Source organism: Sphaerodactylus townsendi, unplaced genomic scaffold (assembly GCF_021028975.2).
Source record: "Sphaerodactylus townsendi isolate TG3544 unplaced genomic scaffold, MPM_Stown_v2.3 scaffold_18, whole genome shotgun sequence".
Lineage (NCBI taxonomy): Eukaryota > Metazoa > Chordata > Lepidosauria > Squamata > Sphaerodactylidae > Sphaerodactylus > Sphaerodactylus townsendi.
In genome coordinates, this window is record NW_025950341.1 from 1,728,323 (window position 1) to 1,748,450 (window position 20,128).

Below are 20,128 nucleotides of genomic sequence, written 5' to 3' on the forward strand. Positions count from 1 at the left end.
AAGGCAAGGGAAGGGAAGGAGTGTTGGAATATGCTTGTTCCCTGGCCTTGCCCTGCTACCCCCAGTGTCTTGCCAGCTGGCAGCCACAGCACTACTTGGCGGGATGGATTTTAAAATACTCCGAGTCACACTGTGGCTCCCAGTGTATTGCCACCTGTGCTGCCACTCAGAGAGACATAGGAAAGGTTTGTGGGGAGTTTTGCGGGGGCAGGGAGACTTCAGTGGGGGGACTTCAGCCAGAGGCTGGGCAGAGGGAAGGGTAGGGTGCCCAGGGTTTTATATCATTTTATATTGGTACACCATCCATCCATATTGGTACACCCATATAATAAGAGATGTTTGCTTGTTCTGTATATTTAGTTACTAAAACACCATCCAAATGCTTGGGGATCTGCTTTGTTTTTTTCTCCTCTCCTCTCCTCTCCCCACCCTTTCCCGGCTCAAAACTGCCGATAATATCCTTGGCACCCAACATTTCCTAGCAATTAATGATTGGGTGGAGTTAATTGCTGTTGGCTGTCTTGAGCCATCAACTTCTCCTCAGGAAATGCACTGTTTAAGGTCATTATTGGTCAAGTAATTTTTTAAAAAGCAATTGCATGCAGTTTCTGTTTTGTTCAGTGGAGGAATGAGGCCTATGCAAGACAACATGCCAAATCTAGTAATAGGGGCACTCCCAGGCCAAAAGGGAACTGGAATGCTCCCAGAACAACCCTTTTCACACTGGTGCGGACATCTGAAGCAGAGGTGCACCAATATGTATAGCAGCTTCTGGGTTCGGGTGCTGTGCAGTTGCACAGTACCCTGACACCAGCATAACAGTCCCTCCACTGGCGTATTTTTCCCTCACACTGATGGAGTGGGCACCTGCATCCTCACAATACTTTCAAGATAGAGTAAAACTGGGGCATGAATTTGTTCCCTAAGAAAGAGAAGGGGGAAGACAGCTGGAGAGAAGGAAGCAGACAGAGATAAAGCAGTAGAAATTGTAGAATAAGTTCAATGTTTGGGTTAAATATAAATTCTCAATCTGAAAGGGTTGAAAAGAATAACAGCAATAAATAAGTAACTCAGGGTCCAACTAGATTTTGTATATGAACAGATTTCCTATAATATATTTTTTTAAAAAACTAAATAGCAATGGTGCTTGTACTTTTTAAAAAATAATTAAATAATGTGTTTTTAATCCATTTCCTGTCATGGGGACAGACTGGCTATTTAAGGACTTTGGCCCTTTTGGGGTAGCCTTATAGCATCGATCCATCATCCTTTGCAGTCACCATTGCAGCAAGCCCGTCACCTTTAAAGCTCCACCTGTAGGGAGCCAATAGCCCTCTCCCCAAGCAGGGCAAGTGAGCAGCTGCGGCAGAGTGTGAGTTGGCTCTCTTTTCACCATGTTGGATGGGCAAACATCTGGTGCTTCAAGCAAGATGGCTGCCCAGGTCTTGTGTGGGTCAGGTGACTAGTCACCATGATGAGAGCCAGCTTTTGCTCCTTTCCCCTTGGGGGCAGGGCCCTTTCCAGAGCCATTGTTGCATCCCAGTCTGCTCCCATTCTTCCTATAGAGGACATACCAGCAGTGGGGGAGTTGAAAAAATGGAACAGGGAGAAAAGGAAGATATTCCATTTGGCACTGTGGCCCCAATCTGAATCAAAGGTCCTTGCAGTTGCTATTTAGGCCTTTCAAGAATTACAGATCCATTCTGGTACTCTTCTAAGGTAGCTTGCTGTAAGAGCAACCCTGAAATCTTATCCTCCAATCATGACTGACTACAAATGCACACTTCTGTCAAATACTGTATGGAGTGATTTCCCATTTTAAGTTACGTCAGCACTAGAAAATGAATGATTTATCTTTCTGCAAGCTCCATGGAAAATTATTTTAACAAATGCCTGAGAGATGTTAAGTTCATGCAGTAAAGTCTGAAAAGACCAGATGAAATGAAGCAAGCTATTCCACCATACTCCCCCAGCTTTGACTTTTTACAAGGCAATATTTACCATGAACCTGAAGACTGTAGAACAGCTCAGCTATTCCTGCCGCATTCACCGCAATGCATTTATAAATGCCAGTGTCGGAAATCTGGGCTCCCTGAAGCTCCACAATCTGACCTCTGTTCAAGAAACTGATGCTGGAAGAGCTGGTGAGAGGTCGGTTATCTTTGTACCATGTGATAACTGCAAAGAAAAATAAGGGAATGAGAGTGAAGTAAGGACTAAATGTAGTTATTCTCTATACATTTTCATGACACTCAAATGGAATAGATATTTAAATGTCATCCGTAGCTGCCCAAATGGAAAATAAACATTCTGTGGGTTTTTTGTGTCATACAATTACATGGTACAAATGGTGCATTCTCTCTCCTCCGTATATGTCTGCTGTAAGCACTCAAACAGTTTTCCCAACCTGCAGTGGCTCTAGGGAACTATTTTTCCTGCTGTGAAAACATGCCAGAATTGAAATGAATACCCCAATGGAGCAAACAGCTCACTGGCCAGTTGCCTGTTGGAAAAATGGCATTGCAGTCCTCATCTTAACAGAGGCCTCACAACTGGGTATTTAGACAGGAAGAAATATTCATGAAACTCCCATTGCCATGTGTTTTGTACCACTTAAGAAAGAGGAAGAGAGAAGAAGGAATTCCATTTGCTGTCAGGATCAAACTAGATGTAAATCAAGCCAGAATCATATCAAGGTTGCTCAGGGCTACCGGAGAAAATAATTTGGGAGACACCCCATCTTCCTTATGGCGATCCTTCCTAAATTCCTAGATTTATTTCCAGCTTAAATCCATAGTGCTCCATGAAGTTTTGAAGGGGGGTGGGGTGGAGGGTAAATTTGGAAAAAGTATTTTAGCCTCATTTCTTTATATAAATCTGCCATCCTTTGAATTCTCCAATTTTCTTAGGGAAATTTGCCTGAAGAATAAGGCATGCTGCATTTTTCTCAATAGGCAAACAGCTCCAGGAGGACAAATAAAACGAAGAAAATGGCACAGGGATAAAATGCTTTTAAAAAAACCCTTCCCCTCTAGTGCCACAGCCTAATCCAGATTGTCTGTTCAGGTTCCCTGAAGCAGTTTCTCAACTACCACACACAAGAAAACCAGTCGTACATTTCCCAGTGTTAGATATTGTTTTGGCCTGGAGTGTCTCATTTTTGAGATCACAAAGAAGATTATCAAGAGAAGATAAATCATTCACCAGCATTCTTGTCACCCACCCATTCCTTTGTCTACTCACTGGATCATTTAGTTCATGGCCTCACACGCTATGATGCTGTGGAATTTCACGCATGGGCCAGCCCAATATTACTTTTTATCACAATTCTTGAGATAGTTTCAGAACATTTACCACACCATATGACAATAACTACATGGGTGAGACATTTAGGGTGGCTTTCAAAGGTCTTGAAGTGCATGTTCATCCCTCACAGCAGGAGGGGATGACTTGCATGTGTGAATGAGACATCACAGAGGAAATACCACAGACAAAAACTTTCTTATGTCAGTGGAGTCAGTTCACAAACTCAGCTGTAAGTCATCAAGTGCTGACTAATTGAGTGACGTACATACATATGCACACCAGTTCCATGGAAATCCGGTTCTATATTTACAGGGTGAAAAGAAATGGTGAGGAAGAAAAGCCAGCAAAGGCAGAACTGTCCCCAAAGGCAGATTCCATTTAGTCTTTAAGTTTACAGCATGTTGTATCTGTCAAGGAAATCAAGAAAATCACTTCTGAAATCTATCAAAATTCTTTCCTTCAGGCTCCCTCCTGCAGCCTCTAAATGTAATTTCCAAGTATAAAAAGAAGTTCAGTACATAGCATATTGTTCTGATCGGTTAATCAGAGAGTTTCATCCTTACTCAATAAAAAGATCTCCTACAGGAAACTGATTCTGGCTCCCTATGCACAGTGGATCCACAGTTTATTTGATCTATGTTTCCCTTATGACAAACAGCATCTTTCTTATAGTCATCTCATTTAACCGAGGACTACTTCTCAGTCTCCAATCCATACCATAAAACTACTTCAGGGGATAGGGATAGTGGGAGGATTTAACCTACACCAAACTCAGAATATGCCCTTCTTCCACACAAGCTGAAGTGCAACTATGTTAGCAGTATTGCTTCCTGAGCAAGTGGAATGTTCATGGACAGTTTGGGCCACCACACATTCCACAGCAAAAGATTCACAGCAACAATGACAAAAGAATAAAGGTAGATCACAGCAGGCACGAACCAAGCCTTGGCCCATTATACATGGAGTGTTTTCCTCGGGGTTCTGCCTGCTTCACAGGTTGTGTGGCCCCACTTCTGTGTTGCTCCCAGTTGTTGCAAGATTGCTGGCATTGTTTTTAAAGTCCTTTATATTTTTATATTGATATTTCTGTGTTATATTGATATTTTTGTGCTTTTCGCAAAAACCATAGCTCTCCTCATAGATCCCCTCAGAAATGCCCATAAAGAATGGGGGGGGGGGGGGGGGGGAGGGAAACTGGAAACACCAAAGCAAAGGAAAACATTAGGTTCCCCATGCTCTGAGGGGCTTTTGGGATCTGTGGCACTGTAACACAGAGCATGTCAGTACAGAAATCTCTGCCCCGAAGGAAATGTTCCCTCACTGCGGGGCAGAGTAGCAGTGTATAATCGGCCTTCTATTGTAGCAGCTGTTCTACAGAGTTAAACAGAAACAAGGTGAAGTGATGCAACACTCTTTCCATCACTTCAAATTAAATTTTAAAAAATTAATTATGAAAAATTATTTTTGTGAATACGTTTATCTGGCAGGGGAAGAAAGGTGGCATGGCATAGCCCAGGGGTAGGGAACCTGCGGCTCTCCAGATGTTCAGGAACTACAATTCCCATCAGCCCCTACCAGCATGGCCAATTGGCCATGCTGGTAGGGGCTGATGGGAATTGTAGTTCCTGAACATCTGGAGAGCCGCAGGTTCCCTACCCCTGGCATAGCCCGATCTTCTCAGATCTCAGAAGCTAAGCAGGGTTAGTACTTGGAAGGGAAACTATCAAGGAAGATTCTGAAGAGGAAAGCAATGGCATATCACTGTCACTTCTCATTTGCCTCATTTGCCTTGTTGGGGTCACCATAAGTCGCCTGTGACTTGATGGCATTTTATACATTCATACCTGGCAGAGGATTTCCAGATGCTTTGCACTCCAGCTGTATCGGATTGTTCATAACCACAGTCTCATTTATCATTTTCCCTGCATCCTTCAGACTGGGTGGCTCTAAAAAGAAGTAGAAAATTATGGTCTTCTGGTTTATGGAGTTCAGCAAAAAAAAAAATAGGGAGGGGGGGAAGCAGCTATTTCAAAAGTTTACTGGAAATTTGACTCAGGATTAAAAGATCCTTTCCAAGATGCTGTTCTTTCTTTCCTTCAAAAAAATATCATAGATCTTCAGCACTTTCCCATGACAAATAGAATTTTGGCCAAGTGATTTTAATATTTTGAGAGGTATTTTGCCTCCCAAGCCAGAGGCACAACCATGATTGAATACATTCTACTGTATCCGAGGAGGACAGAATATGACATGAATGTATCCAGTCTAAGCAATCATTCTGACTTTCCGTGAGGGAATTAAATTACCAGCTTTAGAACCAAACTAGACAGGCATCTCTCCCAGAGAGGGGTCAGATCTGAAGACATCTGCAGCATCGGTATCAAGGATATAAACTCTACACAAACACACTACATTCCCAACCTCACACAATCTCCTGTAGCTGCTTCTTTGCCACAATGAGGTAAATAATAGTTACAGGGAGCACCCAAAGTCAATAATATTAGGGAAGGAAAGGGTTAAATCCTTAATTCAATTCAGCCCATCTCCTCCTAGTTGCTATTTATCAATTTTTTAAAAATGGGTGAACCAATCATGAATCTTTCAGCATCTTCTAATTTGGCCAGTTTAGACAAGGTGGATTTTAATTTTATTTATTTCAGAAACGATCAGGCACCTTTGGTAAACATCTCCATATCTGTACATATTTGACCAGTATAGGTCAGTCCTTTTGCCCAATAAACTCTCTTGCTGCATCCAGTGGATCCAAAAACATTATACCAAAACTAGTCTGGCAGATTCCCTAGCCTAGTCCTCACTGACGTGAAATGTCAAGGAGAGAGTTTCCAGTTTTACCTCCTTTTTGGCTTACTAGCATTCTATATGGAGAGAGAAATAAACCATGTGAGTTATCACCTGCAAAGTAGTTCATAGCTCAAATACAGGATTACTACCTCAGTGAGAACTGGGCCTTAGCTAGAAACTGGAGATAAATGGTGACAATGAAAGACCGAAGTTCTAAAGTGACTAGAGGTGCTAAAAGCTTTTCAAATGCTTTGCAGAATAGGAGGAACTGAACAAAAAACTGGCTGTGAGGGGAAAGGGGATGATACTAATATAATCAATAGGACACATTCACCTACTAGTCAGGAAAACTATTACCATATACAAGCAGCCGAATGTGCTGCTGAGCTTCCCCCGCTGCATTTGTTGCTATACAGGTATATCTGCCAGCATCTTCCACCAGGGCTCTGGAAATCAGCAAAATGCGGCCTGAAGATTCCAGCTGTTCCAGAACAACAAAGACAAGTTGAGGAACCAATGAAATGATGAAGTTCCACCACAACCAATGAGATCTCCCAAATCACGTATGCATATCAGCACAATTTCCATATATTTCCCTTCTTCATTCATGTTATAAGAATATTGGGGGGGATGCTGGTCTGATGCTTAAATCTCCAAAAACTCATTCCAGTTAGCATTCCAGTATAGGATAAATTATACAAAATGGATAAATATTACATTTCATTTGCATGTTTGGATCTACATAGACTAAAATTCAGAGTATTATTTTTGAACTTGGCTCTTTATTTATTTAGAGTTTATGCATTTAAAGCCTTTATACCCAATCTTTCTACTATATGAATAGGAACCAAGGAAGATAACAAGATTTGAAATCCCCCAAACACATAATAATTAAAATAGATCCCATTTGTATGAAAAGAAAATCAGATTGCTACACATGAACCAGTGAGAACAAACACTGAAAGATCAAGATCAAGAAAAAGCAGCAACACAAAAAGCCTTAGTGGTCCTCAACTGTCTTCTCAGGAATGCAACCAAACATTGAAAAACTGGATTCCTTCTAACTGCCAAAAGAAAGAGGTCCAGGCAGATCTTCTGGAGCAGTGAATGCCATAATCTGGGTGAAGATGTTGAAAAGGCTATATGTCAATGATAGGGTTAGTAAATCCAGTTTGATTTTTCCTGGAGATTTGGGAATTTGGGGAAGGGAGGGATTTCAGCAGGGATTGATGCCACAGGGTCCACCTCTGAAAAGTTGCATTTTGCTGCTCCAGGGATACTGATCTCCGTAGTGTGGAGATCAGCTGTAATTTCAAGACAACTGCAGTCCGTTTCTGCACACGTGGGAACCCTAATTGCTCAACAATCATCTTAGAGAAGTATATAAGAGTTTGGATTTATATCCCACCTTTCTCTCTTATAAGAAGTCTCAAGGTAGCTTAAAAACTCATTTCCCCTTCTTCTTTCCACAACAGACACCTTGTGAGATTGGGGAGGGGGGGGGAAATATCAGCTCTAGTGATGAGATATGTGCCTTTAAAGCTGTTGATAGGTGGAGTTTAGAGAACCAGAAGGACCAGAGTATGTTTGAGGCTTTAGCAAGCAGCTGCGGGGGTAGGCACTGTATGTATGTAAACAAACACAAGAAGAGCCCTCTGCAAGCCCAGTGCACAAAAAACAGCCTTGAGGCAAGCCTTCCATGGGTAATGGACTATATTCTACTTCTTCTGGAGAATGCCATGCCATTTAAAAGCTTGGATGAATCTGCATCAATAGAAATCTTGCCTCTGATTCCTCTGAACAATAGGGCAAAAGCTGTTCATTTTTACAGCTGTTAACCATTCAAAGCTTGGTACTCACTCTTATATTTTCTTGAGCTGTGCTCACAGGCCTACCATCTTTCAGCCAGGTAACAGAAGGGGTAGGAATGCCATTGGCAATGCACTGCAGTTTTACTGGTTTATGTATTACTACAGATCTCTCAGACGGCACAGTCGATTTGATTGCTGGAGGGACTGCAGAAATCAATAAAAAAACTTTATGTAGTAGCTTTAAATTACAATATTGTACCAGATTATTTACATCTGTGAACTGCTTCAGATTAGTTCTTGTGAACCATCCAGCTACTATAGACCTGGATACAGTCAGAACAAGTGAAGCAAACACTTTGCAATGATTACACTAGGGGCCAAGCTAAATAATACACTGAATGCATGATTACCACTGAAAATTTCAACCATGTGTCTAATTCCAACTGCTTCAATGGCCAGGGCAATTTGCCCCTGTCTTGACATCGTGGCGATCTGAATTTCCTTATACCAGCAGACAACATTATGGAGTGAAGGGAGGGAAACACAAATACTGTCGTATGTGTAAATTGCCCTAGGTACTCCAGAGTATTGGGTTTTAATGGCTTGTTTTGTTTTTATAATTATTTATGATTTTATGACATTGTTGTCCCTTGGAAGTAGCTGATACATTCCTTAAATAAGGAGTAGAAAGGGAAATTCAAGCTGTATCTTTGATGCCAGTCACAAATTTGATATATATCTGACCTTCAGAGTTTCTTCTGACATAATATCCATAGCACTGTAGCTACTTCTACTCATTATGTATACATACAGACACACACCCATTAACTGCAGCAATACTAGAACCATGGTGGCGAACCTTTGGCACTCCAGATGTTATGGACTACAATTCCTATCAGCCCCTGCCAGCATGGCCAATTGGGAATTGTAGTTCATAACATCTGGAGTGCCAAAGGTTCGCCACCACTGTACTAGAATGAGCTGGAGGCACAGTGTAGACATTTCCTCCCATGTGGCTTGAAGTTTTTGAAGGAGGAGTTGTACTGTTCACACACCCCCAACCTAAGATATCATCAAAAAGATTCTTAAAAACCTTTCTATACATTACGCACCATGCACAGTCACATCAAATTCTTTTCCATGATCCCCTGCCTTGTTGGTTGCAATACACTGATAATGGCCAGTGTCTGACACTTCTGCTTGTGAGATGAGAAGCTTACGTCCATTGAGTAAGATCTTGTATCCAGCTCCACTTTCAATGGGCTGGCCATTTTTCAACCATCTAGAGAAGAAACATCAAATCTTAAAATTTGTATATGGTTAGATGCCTTGGAACACACAGGACACCTGTTAACACAGAAAATATAAACTCGGAGACTCAGCCGAATGAGCAGTTATGACCTCATGAGCTCTCTTCAGGAGTGTGTGATATCAACCCCTGTGACCAGCACACAGTAGGAAGCCTTAGACTGGCCAGAGTTGGTATACATTCAAGAAACCCTCCTTTCACTCACTGGTCAACAAATCCACCTTGATTTTTACCCCAACTTTTCTCCAAGTAGCTTAGACTGTCACCCATTGTTCTTCCTTCCTCTATTTTATACTCAAAGCAATACTGTGAGATACGTAACGAGGAAAGAGATTGAGTGGCCCTATAAATTCTCAGCAAGTGTTGACTGAAAGTCCAAATTTTCCTCATCGAAGTTCAACACTTTAAGCAGTACACCACCACAGAGGCACTGCTACAAAGTGGTGCATTCTGTATCTTAAGCTTCAACATTTAACTCTGTCAGTTCAAGCAATTAACAAATATTGAGCTCTAGAGTGAATTTTCCAGGCCAGAATTCACAAATCTAGGTGGCCCCCCACACAAATATTTATTAACTCTTCTTCCTTTATAAGACTGCGGTTATCTAATGGATTATATCTCCACTGGATAAAAGACTAAACAGTTACAAGCCAGGAAAAGTGGGAACAGGAAAAGAAGGCAAATCAAAAATTAAGAGAAATGGGAGAAAAATTATTAGTGGACTCTTGCATTGATATTTAGCCTATTATTGGCTCTTCACTGAAGACCACCAAAACTCCTGCCTCATGAGAAAACAACACTTTTGCTCAACATATACACTGAGGGTTGCCAACATCTGCTGGGATCTGGAGTTCTGCCTCAATTACAACTAATCTCCAAAACAGATCAGTTTCCATGTGAACGTTGACGCCTGTCGTTTGCCTCCTGAAAGCAAGTATTTTCTGTCTACCACAAGCAAATATGTAATTGGGTTATACCATGTTAAGAGTCTATGACCGTAATACAGATTTATTTGATGCTGATTTGACTTGACACGTTCAGAGTATTCCATTCCCACCAAAATAAGAGGACAGCATCTGCCCAGAGCTGGAGCACCAAGCCAGCCCAGACTTACCCATCCTTGCTGGGGAGAGAACAGCAGCAGCACCTCCAGGATGGCAGTGGCCAGAATTGTGGCCTGGAAAGGCACCACTAGGCCAAAGAGCCACTACAACAGGAGCCCAGCTAGGGCAAGCTCATGGGGATGCAACAGAAGGCTTGGGCGGCATACAGCTGCCAGCTGCAGGTGCTGCTGACCAGGTACTGAGGTGGAGTGGGCTATGTCCTGCTCCTCACTCCTTGAAGGGCCAGGCAGGCTCTCAGACAAGGAGGGCAATCTGGGGCCCAGCAGGGCCCAACAGACAGTCCGAGAGCCAGTAGGGGCCTGGAGGCAGGCCTTGGCCCAAAGTGTGTTAGGATCAAGTAGGGATAAAAGGAAGAAAGAGAAGGAAGAAGGGGAGGAGAAGAAAAGCACGGAAGAGAGGGAGATAAAGAGAAAGAAACAAAGTGAAAGAAGAAATAAGCAGAGCGATTAGAGAGGTGAAGAGGACAAGAACAGGTAAGGATAGCCCAGATCCAGGCTCGGTTCCAACCCCAGTTCAGGCCAGAGGGGAAGCAAATGCTGGGAGGCACCTGCTGAGGCCCACCAATTAAAGGACTGGGCATGACCAGAGATTGAGGGTGGCGCTCCACGAAGGCCCAAACTGGGCCACTGGACAAGCCAAGACTGCTTAGAAGAGATGGGGGGGACAGCAGACAGGCCTGGTGCTGAGCCAGCCCACGGAGCACTCCACAACATCATCTTGAGATCTTGAGATAAAGGGGGATGAATAAGATCTTATCATGTCCTGTTATTTTTAGTCAAAGTATATTTACTGACTGAGCAAGTGTCAAATTTCAACCACTTAGGATTTCATTTTGCCTCGTCCAATAAGTGGAAATTTTATTGTTTCTATCTCCTTTAGCCTACTAAAGTACATTCAGCTGTCATTATGAGATTCTTTTATCATTCTGGAGGGCAATTTATTCCTTGTGCTCGGGAACAGGGTGGCGTAAGTCTGAGCCCTGGACTGCGGTGTTAGTGGAGGCAATGCCAGGGTGGAGGCCAACTCTGGAACACTCCTGCTTTGCTGGCAGGGCTGGTGGGGGTCAAGCAGCACTGATGTGGCGCTCAGCATATTTGCCCCTCTGCTGGGGTAGGTGCCCCAGCAAGGACCAATCCACCAACACAGCTCCCCTCCACCTCCAGGAATTGCTTTAGCTCCCTCCACCTCTGGACTGGGCTGTTAATGTGTTTCAAATTCCAATTTATGTTGACAGGCTGTTCTTGGTTCCATCTCCTTGTCATAGAAAGCTTTAGAGAAATTCTGGTTTCTCTTACAAGACCTGGCTTTTCTTCCTGATTTTTTAAAAAATGGACTGAGCTTGAACCATTTGTGTCTTCTTGGACACAGTAAATGAAAGTCTTTCAAGCTTTCAGATCCCCTATCCAGACCTCTCCTCAGTTATGAGTAAGATAGTTGCAGATTTAGAATGAAGGTACCACCTCATACTATGAAGTGATGCCAAAAGGAAATGTGCAGCCTCTTTCTGTGGAATGAGAACTCCACTTTTTCCAATTCTTCCAGATTATTTTAAATTCTTAACTATTCATACTTTTCAAAAACTTTTCTTCTTGGCCAGACATAATGTCTTACCCCTCATCGAATTATTTGCCAGATTCTCAGATAGTTCAATTGAACAGAGAATCTGCCCATGGGGAAAGGCAAAGACCAAAACTTTTATCGTTTTGATTCAGCTGTGAGTTATATTCTCTTATAAGATTTCCTTTTTCATCTCACATTTTCCAACATATTCACACAACTATCATCTGACATATTTGCTGTCTGGTAAAGATAAGGCTGTTACCGTATCTGTAGCTCACTTGAAGATGCATCCAAAGTCATAATTATCTTACGCCTAAATACTCAATGTCATATAACTGTTCAAATTGCACTGGAACCGGATATTTCAGTCAACTCTCAGGCCAATTTATGCATATTTTAAATTGCCTTTCTGTTCCTTACGTGATTACTGGCAAAGGTGTTCCTGTTGCTGGACAGTCCAACTCCAAAGGGCTGTGAAGAATCACAATATAGTCTGAAGATTCATTTCCTCCTTCCACACTTGGTGGCACTAGTCAGAAAGTCAAAACAGGGACCACAATCAGTGCTTTGCATGCAGAAGTCCCCAGGTTCAATTCCAGGCATCTCCAGCTAAAAGATTCTGGTAAAAGATTAAGTGAATGACCTCTGCCTGAGACTCTGGAAGGCTGAGGCCATTGGTGGGATTCAGCAGGTTTGCACCACTTCAACAGAACCGGTTGTTAAAATGGTGCTTGTTAACAAACATTTGTTAAATTATTTAACATTTGTTAAATTATTAAATTATTTAACAACCAGAAACTGGTTGTTAAATTATTTGAATCCCACCACTGGCAGAGGCCAATCAGAGTTGACCATACTTATGTTGATAAATCCATGACCTGATTCAGTTAGGGTTGCCAGATCTCAGCTGGTAGTGTAGGATTCCCCAGTTTAGCACCCCTACCCCAGCATTGTTCAGTCAGCCAGCAGGGAAACTTACTGGCAGTAAACTTACGCCGCGACTTCTACCATAGAGTGTTGCCCAAATACCAGAGCATCCCCATGGTTGTCATCCGTGCCATAACATCACTTCCAGTGCATACCAGAAAAGATGTCACCGCATTGCAGATGCTAGAGGCCTCAGCCTAAGTAATGATAAAAATGTAATGGTTTCAATTGCTGTTTTATTAAATAAAATGAAAATCCCTGTACAGTACCTATAATGACAAACACATGTACAAGCTGGACAGGCGATACAAGATCATAAACATGTACACTAGTTTCAAAACAGCATCAACTCTTCTGCTACACTCTGCTGTCAGACTGAGCAAACTAGGTTCAGCATCTTTACAACTCTGCAAGTGAGTTTAGCTCACGATGATGTAAGCAAGGGAACTTTACAGAAAGAGCAGACCCAAATGACCAGTAGAGTCCACTGTCACCCGATGATACTAACATGCATATACATACAAAATTTGAGGAATAGTCCATTACTAAAGTTGCCAGAGATCACCTGTAGTGGTGGAAGAAAAATATTTGTAAAACTCACTGGCATCCTCTCCTCTGGTACATCACTTCCAGGTACAACCCAGAAGTGACAGTGGTTAGTTCCAAGAATCACCAGAAACTCTATGGTTTTCCAGAGATTCCCACTGTCACTTCTGGGTTGTACTCAGAAGCGACACAGTGATGTTGGTGAAATCACTCACAGCCATGTTTCTGCCCCCCTCCCCACAACCTTCCCACTTTATTACAGACTTAATACAGATTGAGACAAGAGAAATTATGTAGAGACTAAACCAAATCTTGCTTATGGAAATAAAAATTTGGGAACAAGCTAAACAGAAAGCACAACTTAAATTCAATGCTTATTACACACCTAGGATTTCCACATCATACTTGATCTCCTTTTCTCCTGCTATGCTGGTAGCCACACACACATACTGCCCATGATCAGCCTCTCCAGCATTCAAGATCTCCAGCTTCCTTCCTCCAGACACAATATGGAGATTGTCACTTGTTTTCACAGGAACACCATCTTTTAACCAGGTAAGCAGAGGAGGAGGGTTACCAGCAGCATTACATTCCAAAACCAGCGAACTGCCAGCAACAACTTGTTTGCCGTGGGTCGTTTCAGAGTCACCTTCGATGACTGGAGGAACTTGAGGAAAAGAAACAGAAAGAAGTGTTCTGTGAACAATTCAATCTAGGCCAGAAAATATGTCCAAATCCTCCCTCTGCTCTAAAGCTTACTCAGTAGACTTGGGCCAGCCACTCTCAAAGCATAACCTACCTCACAGTGCCAATAAAATGCAGGGTAACCATGCACATAGCCCTGAGCTCCTTAGCAAAAGATGAACAATGTGTATTCAGGAAGGGGGGCTTAAGAGAAACATCCTCTCTAAGAATCAAAGTTATTTCTTGCTGAAGGATTTAAAGTGGAGTAATTTAATCAATCCACATCTCCGCAGATATTTTATGCTTGCTCGGCTAAATGTGTTACCGACTGGCCAAACAAGAGGCAGATATCATGGCATCCCACAGGAGAACAGGACTTGTTCCTGTGCAGCGGGCCTACCCGAAACAACTGAACACGTGCTCCTTCATTGCAAAGATTTGGCAGTCTATCGGTTGCTTTTTCTCGAGGCCATCTTGAAGAAATTTTCAGTGAGATCAGACAAGGAAATAGTTTCACACCTGCTTAGTGACCATCATCCCCACACTACTGAATCAGTTGCCAGGTTTTTAACAAAGGCACTTGGATCAAGAGTGAAACCTTTGTGTAAATTTTAGTCAATTGGTTTTAACATAATCTGTATTTTACCACTCTTTATATGCCATTAAAGGTTTTGTATTTGTATTTGGATTTAAAGTGATCAATTGTGGATTCCTAAAGGGGATTTTAACTTTCGCTAAAGCCAAGAGGTAAGCTATCTGCCCAGACCATACAGACTCTGTTAGGTGGGGGCTGGAGTTCCCCTGGAATTATATTGTAAATCGCCTTGAGTCTTCCAGAAAAAGGCGGGGTATAAATGTAATGTAATAAATAATAAATAATTATAAAATAAACAGATCTCCAAACTACAGAGATTGGTTTCCCTGGAGATTGGTTTCCCATTCAGGGGATGGACTGTACGGCATCACAGCCCTGCTGAGCTCCCTCCTTTCCCCCAAATTTTATCTTCCCAAACTACATTCCCAAATCACCATGAATTTTCCAGTCTAGAGAGGCAACCCTAGACACTGTGTTATTTCCATGCTCTCACAATATGAGAGCAAAGTGAGAACAGTGTACTGTCTGAGTTCTTGGTTCGTCAAAGCAACCCAGGATGCAGAAATTTTGTGTACTTTGTTTCCCCTCCCCCCAGCCCTTGTAATATATAGGATTGCCAACCTCCAGGTGATGACTGAAAATTTCCTGGGATTGCAGCTGACCAGTTCACCTGAAGAAAACAACCACTTTGGAAGGTGGGCTCTATGACATTATACCCCACTGAAGACCCTCTCCTCCCCTAACCATGCCCTCCTCAGGTTCCACCCCATTCCCACACCCCAGATCTCTAAGTATTTCCCAAATCAGAGCTGACAGCATACTCCACACAAGAATGGGCATGTCTTTTCCGCAAATGTAAATATTTAGCCACCACAGTTTTCCCATCCAAAGAAACCAATCATAGTTCTGTGAAAGGAGGGAGAAGATTCCCACCACAGGCCAAGCAAGTGCTCTATTCATTTAAAAGATGGCAACATCTGCTTCTGTAACTTGGGCATTCTAGAAGCTAGAAAATCACCTCAGAAGCTATATGGCTGAGACAAATTTACTACTCATTTAATTTCTACATATTAGTCAAGTCAGGTTATGTATAAACTTCCTAAAAGCCTTGAGCAGAAAATAACAGGTCAAAGAGTGAAGAAACTGAGAAGCAAAAGGGTCACTTGTGCTAGTCCAGTAGCTGTCATGTTGCACATTCCAGCTTTCTGACTGTTTCACAGCACCACAAATAGCAAAAGAAACAGATTAAGAAAAATGAGAACGACAGTGTCCCCCTTCAAAGCGTATTATATCTAATATCTGTATACCATAAACATCCACTTGAAATGTTTTTTCAGCCGTCCCAGCTATGTTTGTAGCTTGGCATGTGTACTTTGCAGAATCAGAGACTTGAGCACGAGGGATCTGAAGGAATTGGCCCCTTTCCAGATAAAGGGCTTCTGGGCTGGAGGTAATCAGACGTCCATCTTTATACCATGTTATGGTAGGACCTGGGATTCCCCTTGTCTCACACTCCAGCTTGATTGCACTGTTTAACAACGTTGAGACCTCTGTGGTAATATTTCCTCCTTTAATAGCAGGTGGAACTATTGGCACAAAAGCAAAAGAAAAAATCAAGATGCAAATCAGCACAGGCACCTTCACTCCTTCAGATAGTAAAATAGTTGCCTCCACCACTCTCCAAGTATAAAAGCAACACAACTGGACCACCCACAGAAAGGTCAGGGGGTCTACACATTTGGGTGATTTCTCCAACATGCAGAAAACTATCATTTTCTAAGCTCTAAATGTATCCTGATAAATTGAACATGCTCCCGGAGGAACGAATGTTGACAGCAGCTGAGTTTCAGTTAAAGGAAAAAGAAAAGGGCAGGGAAAATAGCCTGTTCAGGTTCTGAGAATGAATAGAATCCTGAAGCCAGGATTTACAAAACACACCCTGAAATTCTTCAAGGTCCCTCAGCCTCTAACTTTATGGTTGAGTACTTATTGCGAAGGTCAAAAAAGGGACTTACATGCAGCTCAAATGATTTTTCACAATCTCAGCATACCTGGAGAGTAGGGAAAAAGACTCCCCAGGTATGCCCCAAAACATCAGTTTATAAATGTTCAAAAACAACCAGAATGGGTATGGTGCAGGCTGAGCACCCTTATTGCCACAAGAATGTCAAATCCCAGTTAGAACTGGAACAAGAAGGCAGAGAACCAGATGAAGAGATTTGGCTGTCAACACCCCTAAGACTTTATAGTATCTGGTCCAGGAGATTTAGATTGGAGGGGAATTTCCCAAGTGTTTCCTTTCTCTTCCTGCTTTTATTCTACACAAGTCCCAAACTGGTTAAGCCTTTTAAAAAAAATCCATACTTCCAAAGAAAATAAATGTTTGACTGTATCTTGTATTGTATCATGCCCTTACAGCGAAGAGATGATTATCCTCCCACATTGGAACTTGCATCAAAATCCTCCACTATAAAAGTATTTGTAAATCAGATACACTAGCCTTCAGGTGAAAGGTGTAGAAGTATGCACCAGCAATCAAGAACCATGGATACAAACCTCAGACCACATGCTGAAATTGTTCCTGGACCACACCATTTCAAGAATTCCGGGCCACGCTGCATATCGGAATGTTTTCCAGTGGGGAGGGGGAATCCCTGCCCATAGAAATTCAGACAGGAATCTTTAGTCTTTACAATCTATTCCTTCCTTTAGAGGAACTTTGTGTATACGTGTGTGTGGACATGCACACTATTCAGTGATGAAGGAACAGATTTACCACATAGTATCTGTTGTTTCTGTAGCCTAGTTTCTAAAGGACGTCATTAACCCAAGATCATGCTCAAGCAACTCTGCCTCCAGTCCAGTGAAAACTACTGCCCAGAAGACTACCAGTAAAGGCTACAAGTAAAAAGGTTTTTCAAAATTCCTTATTTTACAGTCACTTCAGGAACTGAAACAGATCTTCAACTGAACACTGAAGCATGGTTTAGGCACATCAGGAGACTGTGAATTAAGGCTATCTATCTATCTGTCTGTCTGTCTGTCTGTCTGTCTGTCTGTCTGTCTGTCTGTCTATCTATCTATTTAATTTTTAAACCGCCTTACCACTAGGGGCTCAGGGCAGCTTAAAAACATAACAAAAAACTGATTAGCAGCAATAAAACCCAGAACCGTACAGCGTCAGATGGCGTTTCACCCACCCTCCTCCCTACCATTATGCCCACAGGAGGTAGTGATCTGTCACACGTTTTTAGTGCTTCAAACATCTCAGCCTCACTGGTGTGTTTTTACAATATTATTGTCCCACGTTTTGATTTATGGATAGAGTGTTGATACAACAGAGATAACTATTTTGCCCAAGTTCACAGATGGAAAGGACATCTTAATTTGGTTTCAGTTTCGACAGAATGCTTGAGTAACTGTATTAATGGCATAAACCAGTGATGGCGAACCTTTGGCACTCCAGATGTTATGGACTACAATTCCCATCAGCCCCTGCCAGCATGGCCAATTGGCCATACTGGAAGGGGCTGATAAAGTGTAATCAATTAACTAACTGGAGATATAAGAGATTCTTCCCCTACCAGTATTAGCCCATACTGGAAGGGGCTGATAAGTATCAATCATAAGGTCTCCTACTGAAACATAAATGCTTTATAGCCCTAGAAGACCCACTGTCCTTAATGTGCAATTGCATTTATAAGTGTATGTGCAAATTGAATACAACTCATTTATTTCAGAACTTTTGTCCATGCAGGTCCCATGTTCCTCAACATAACTGTTTTGGAGATCAAAAGGGGACCCCCTTTTCCACTAGCAGAAAGGTTGTTTGGCTTCAACCCTTCACAGGACCTTAGAACAGAGTTTCTCACATGCCACCTGTCCAAACATGCTTGATGAAGTGTCCAAGCATAATATGGGTCAAACAGAGACAAAGATCTGTGCATTTCATCTTGGGCAAAAGGAAGAGAGATAGTTAAGCTATGCAGTGTGATTTGGGGCCACCAAACTCCCTATGACTTCTTCAAGAGATCCATCTTATATTCTGAGAATCACAAACATCACTTCAACACCCTGTTGATTTCAACATGCCTTGAAACCTAAAATAATTCCCTCCACACTGGAGGCAGCAGTTTAATTTCTAGCCAACAACAACCAACACAAAGTAATCGTTTGCAGATGCTTATGAAAGACATTGCAAACAACCCCCTGATCCACCTCACTCACTCATTCACTCAGTCACTGCAACACTCAGTCACTGGTTTGACTGTTGTTGAAAGCAATGGTACATGTTTCCATATGTTCTATGCTGCTAAATGTAGCCTGGATATCTCAACATGCCAACACTTTCCAATATATCATCATTCAAAACAGTACATAAAAATATTAAAGGAGAAGTGAAAGAAATACAGAAGAAGCCGCTGTTTAGAGGAGCTTAAATAAAACTGCTGCAGGCAAATCCCCCCAATTCAGGTACCTAAGCTACATATGATGTGTATTGTTTGAGTGCACAGATCAAGTACATTAATAGTTGTGTTGCCTAGCAGTATCTTTTGCCGTTAGTTACCGCAAAATGCTAGGGAGGATCATAGATTTCCTATCTTTACTTGACCCTCTGTACATACAAATCCTCCTATCTATTTAATTAATGTTCAAGCAGAAGTTTCTGAACTCCTGTTTGTTTTTCAACCACAAAATACAGCACACTATCTATACTTAGGATGTCTTTCATCGCAGTGCTGTTTTTCATCCCTGTACTAAGACAGCAAGCCAATGTGATGTCATCCTTAGATTACTGGACTTTGATCTGGGAATCCCCACACTACCATGAAGTTTGCTGGATGACTTTGGGCCAGTTACTCTTACTCAGCCTAATCTAGGAAGAACCAGGGAGCCATGTGGAGGCAGAAACCAGAATAAAATATACGATCCTGGATCTATCCCAGTGTAATTGTGCTGTGCAGAAACGGCCTATCTGAAGGGAAAGACGTTTGTATACCCCTTTGAATCTCCTTGCAGGAAAGAAAGTGGAATGGTCAGAGGTGTTATAAATCCAAACTCTTCTTCTAATAAAGTAACAGCAGACATGCAACCAGATTTGTAAGCTCCTTGTCATGGACCCTGGCGAGCGATGAGTCTTCTGGGGATGAGCAGAGCCCAGTAAGCCCAGACCAGGTTGGGAACCAACGAGAGCTGAGTTTGGAGCAGCCAGGGCCCCTGCAGGCTTTACAGGGTGAACAACAGCCAAGTCAAAATTCAGAGCCAGAAGTAGAAACAGGCTGTGCCCTGCTCCAGCTGCAGAGACTCAAGCTCACCTGAGCCCACATGTCAGCAAAGGCAGAGACAGAGGGAGTTGTTGCGTGTTAAATGAAGATGCATGCACCTGCTAGCTCAAAGAAGGCACCTTCTGCGGCAGGGGGAAGCAGTGTCTTTACAGGATGAAGCCCAGTAGTGGGATTCAAAT

The 20,128-nt window shown here is 42.3% G+C and overlaps 1 protein-coding gene across 3 annotated transcripts in view; it reads right to left on the reverse strand.

Annotated features, from left to right (window-relative positions):
* HMCN1 (hemicentin 1) overlaps positions 1-20,128 on the reverse strand; it is a 414,195-nt gene that overhangs the window by 125,715 nt on the left and 268,352 nt on the right. For all 3 annotated transcript variants that reach the window (XM_048482504.1, XM_048482503.1, XM_048482502.1), the window contains exons 31-38: positions 15,972-16,250; positions 13,771-14,052; positions 12,333-12,441; positions 9,032-9,201; positions 7,969-8,123; positions 6,466-6,589; positions 5,151-5,252; positions 2,002-2,178 (exon numbers count right to left, since the gene is read on the reverse strand). In XM_048482504.1, coding sequence (XP_048338461.1) covers positions 2,002-2,178; positions 5,151-5,252; positions 6,466-6,589; positions 7,969-8,123; positions 9,032-9,201; positions 12,333-12,441; positions 13,771-14,052; positions 15,972-16,250 — 1,398 coding nt within the window. The remainder of the gene's footprint in view (positions 1-2,001; positions 2,179-5,150; positions 5,253-6,465; positions 6,590-7,968; positions 8,124-9,031; positions 9,202-12,332; positions 12,442-13,770; positions 14,053-15,971; positions 16,251-20,128) is intronic.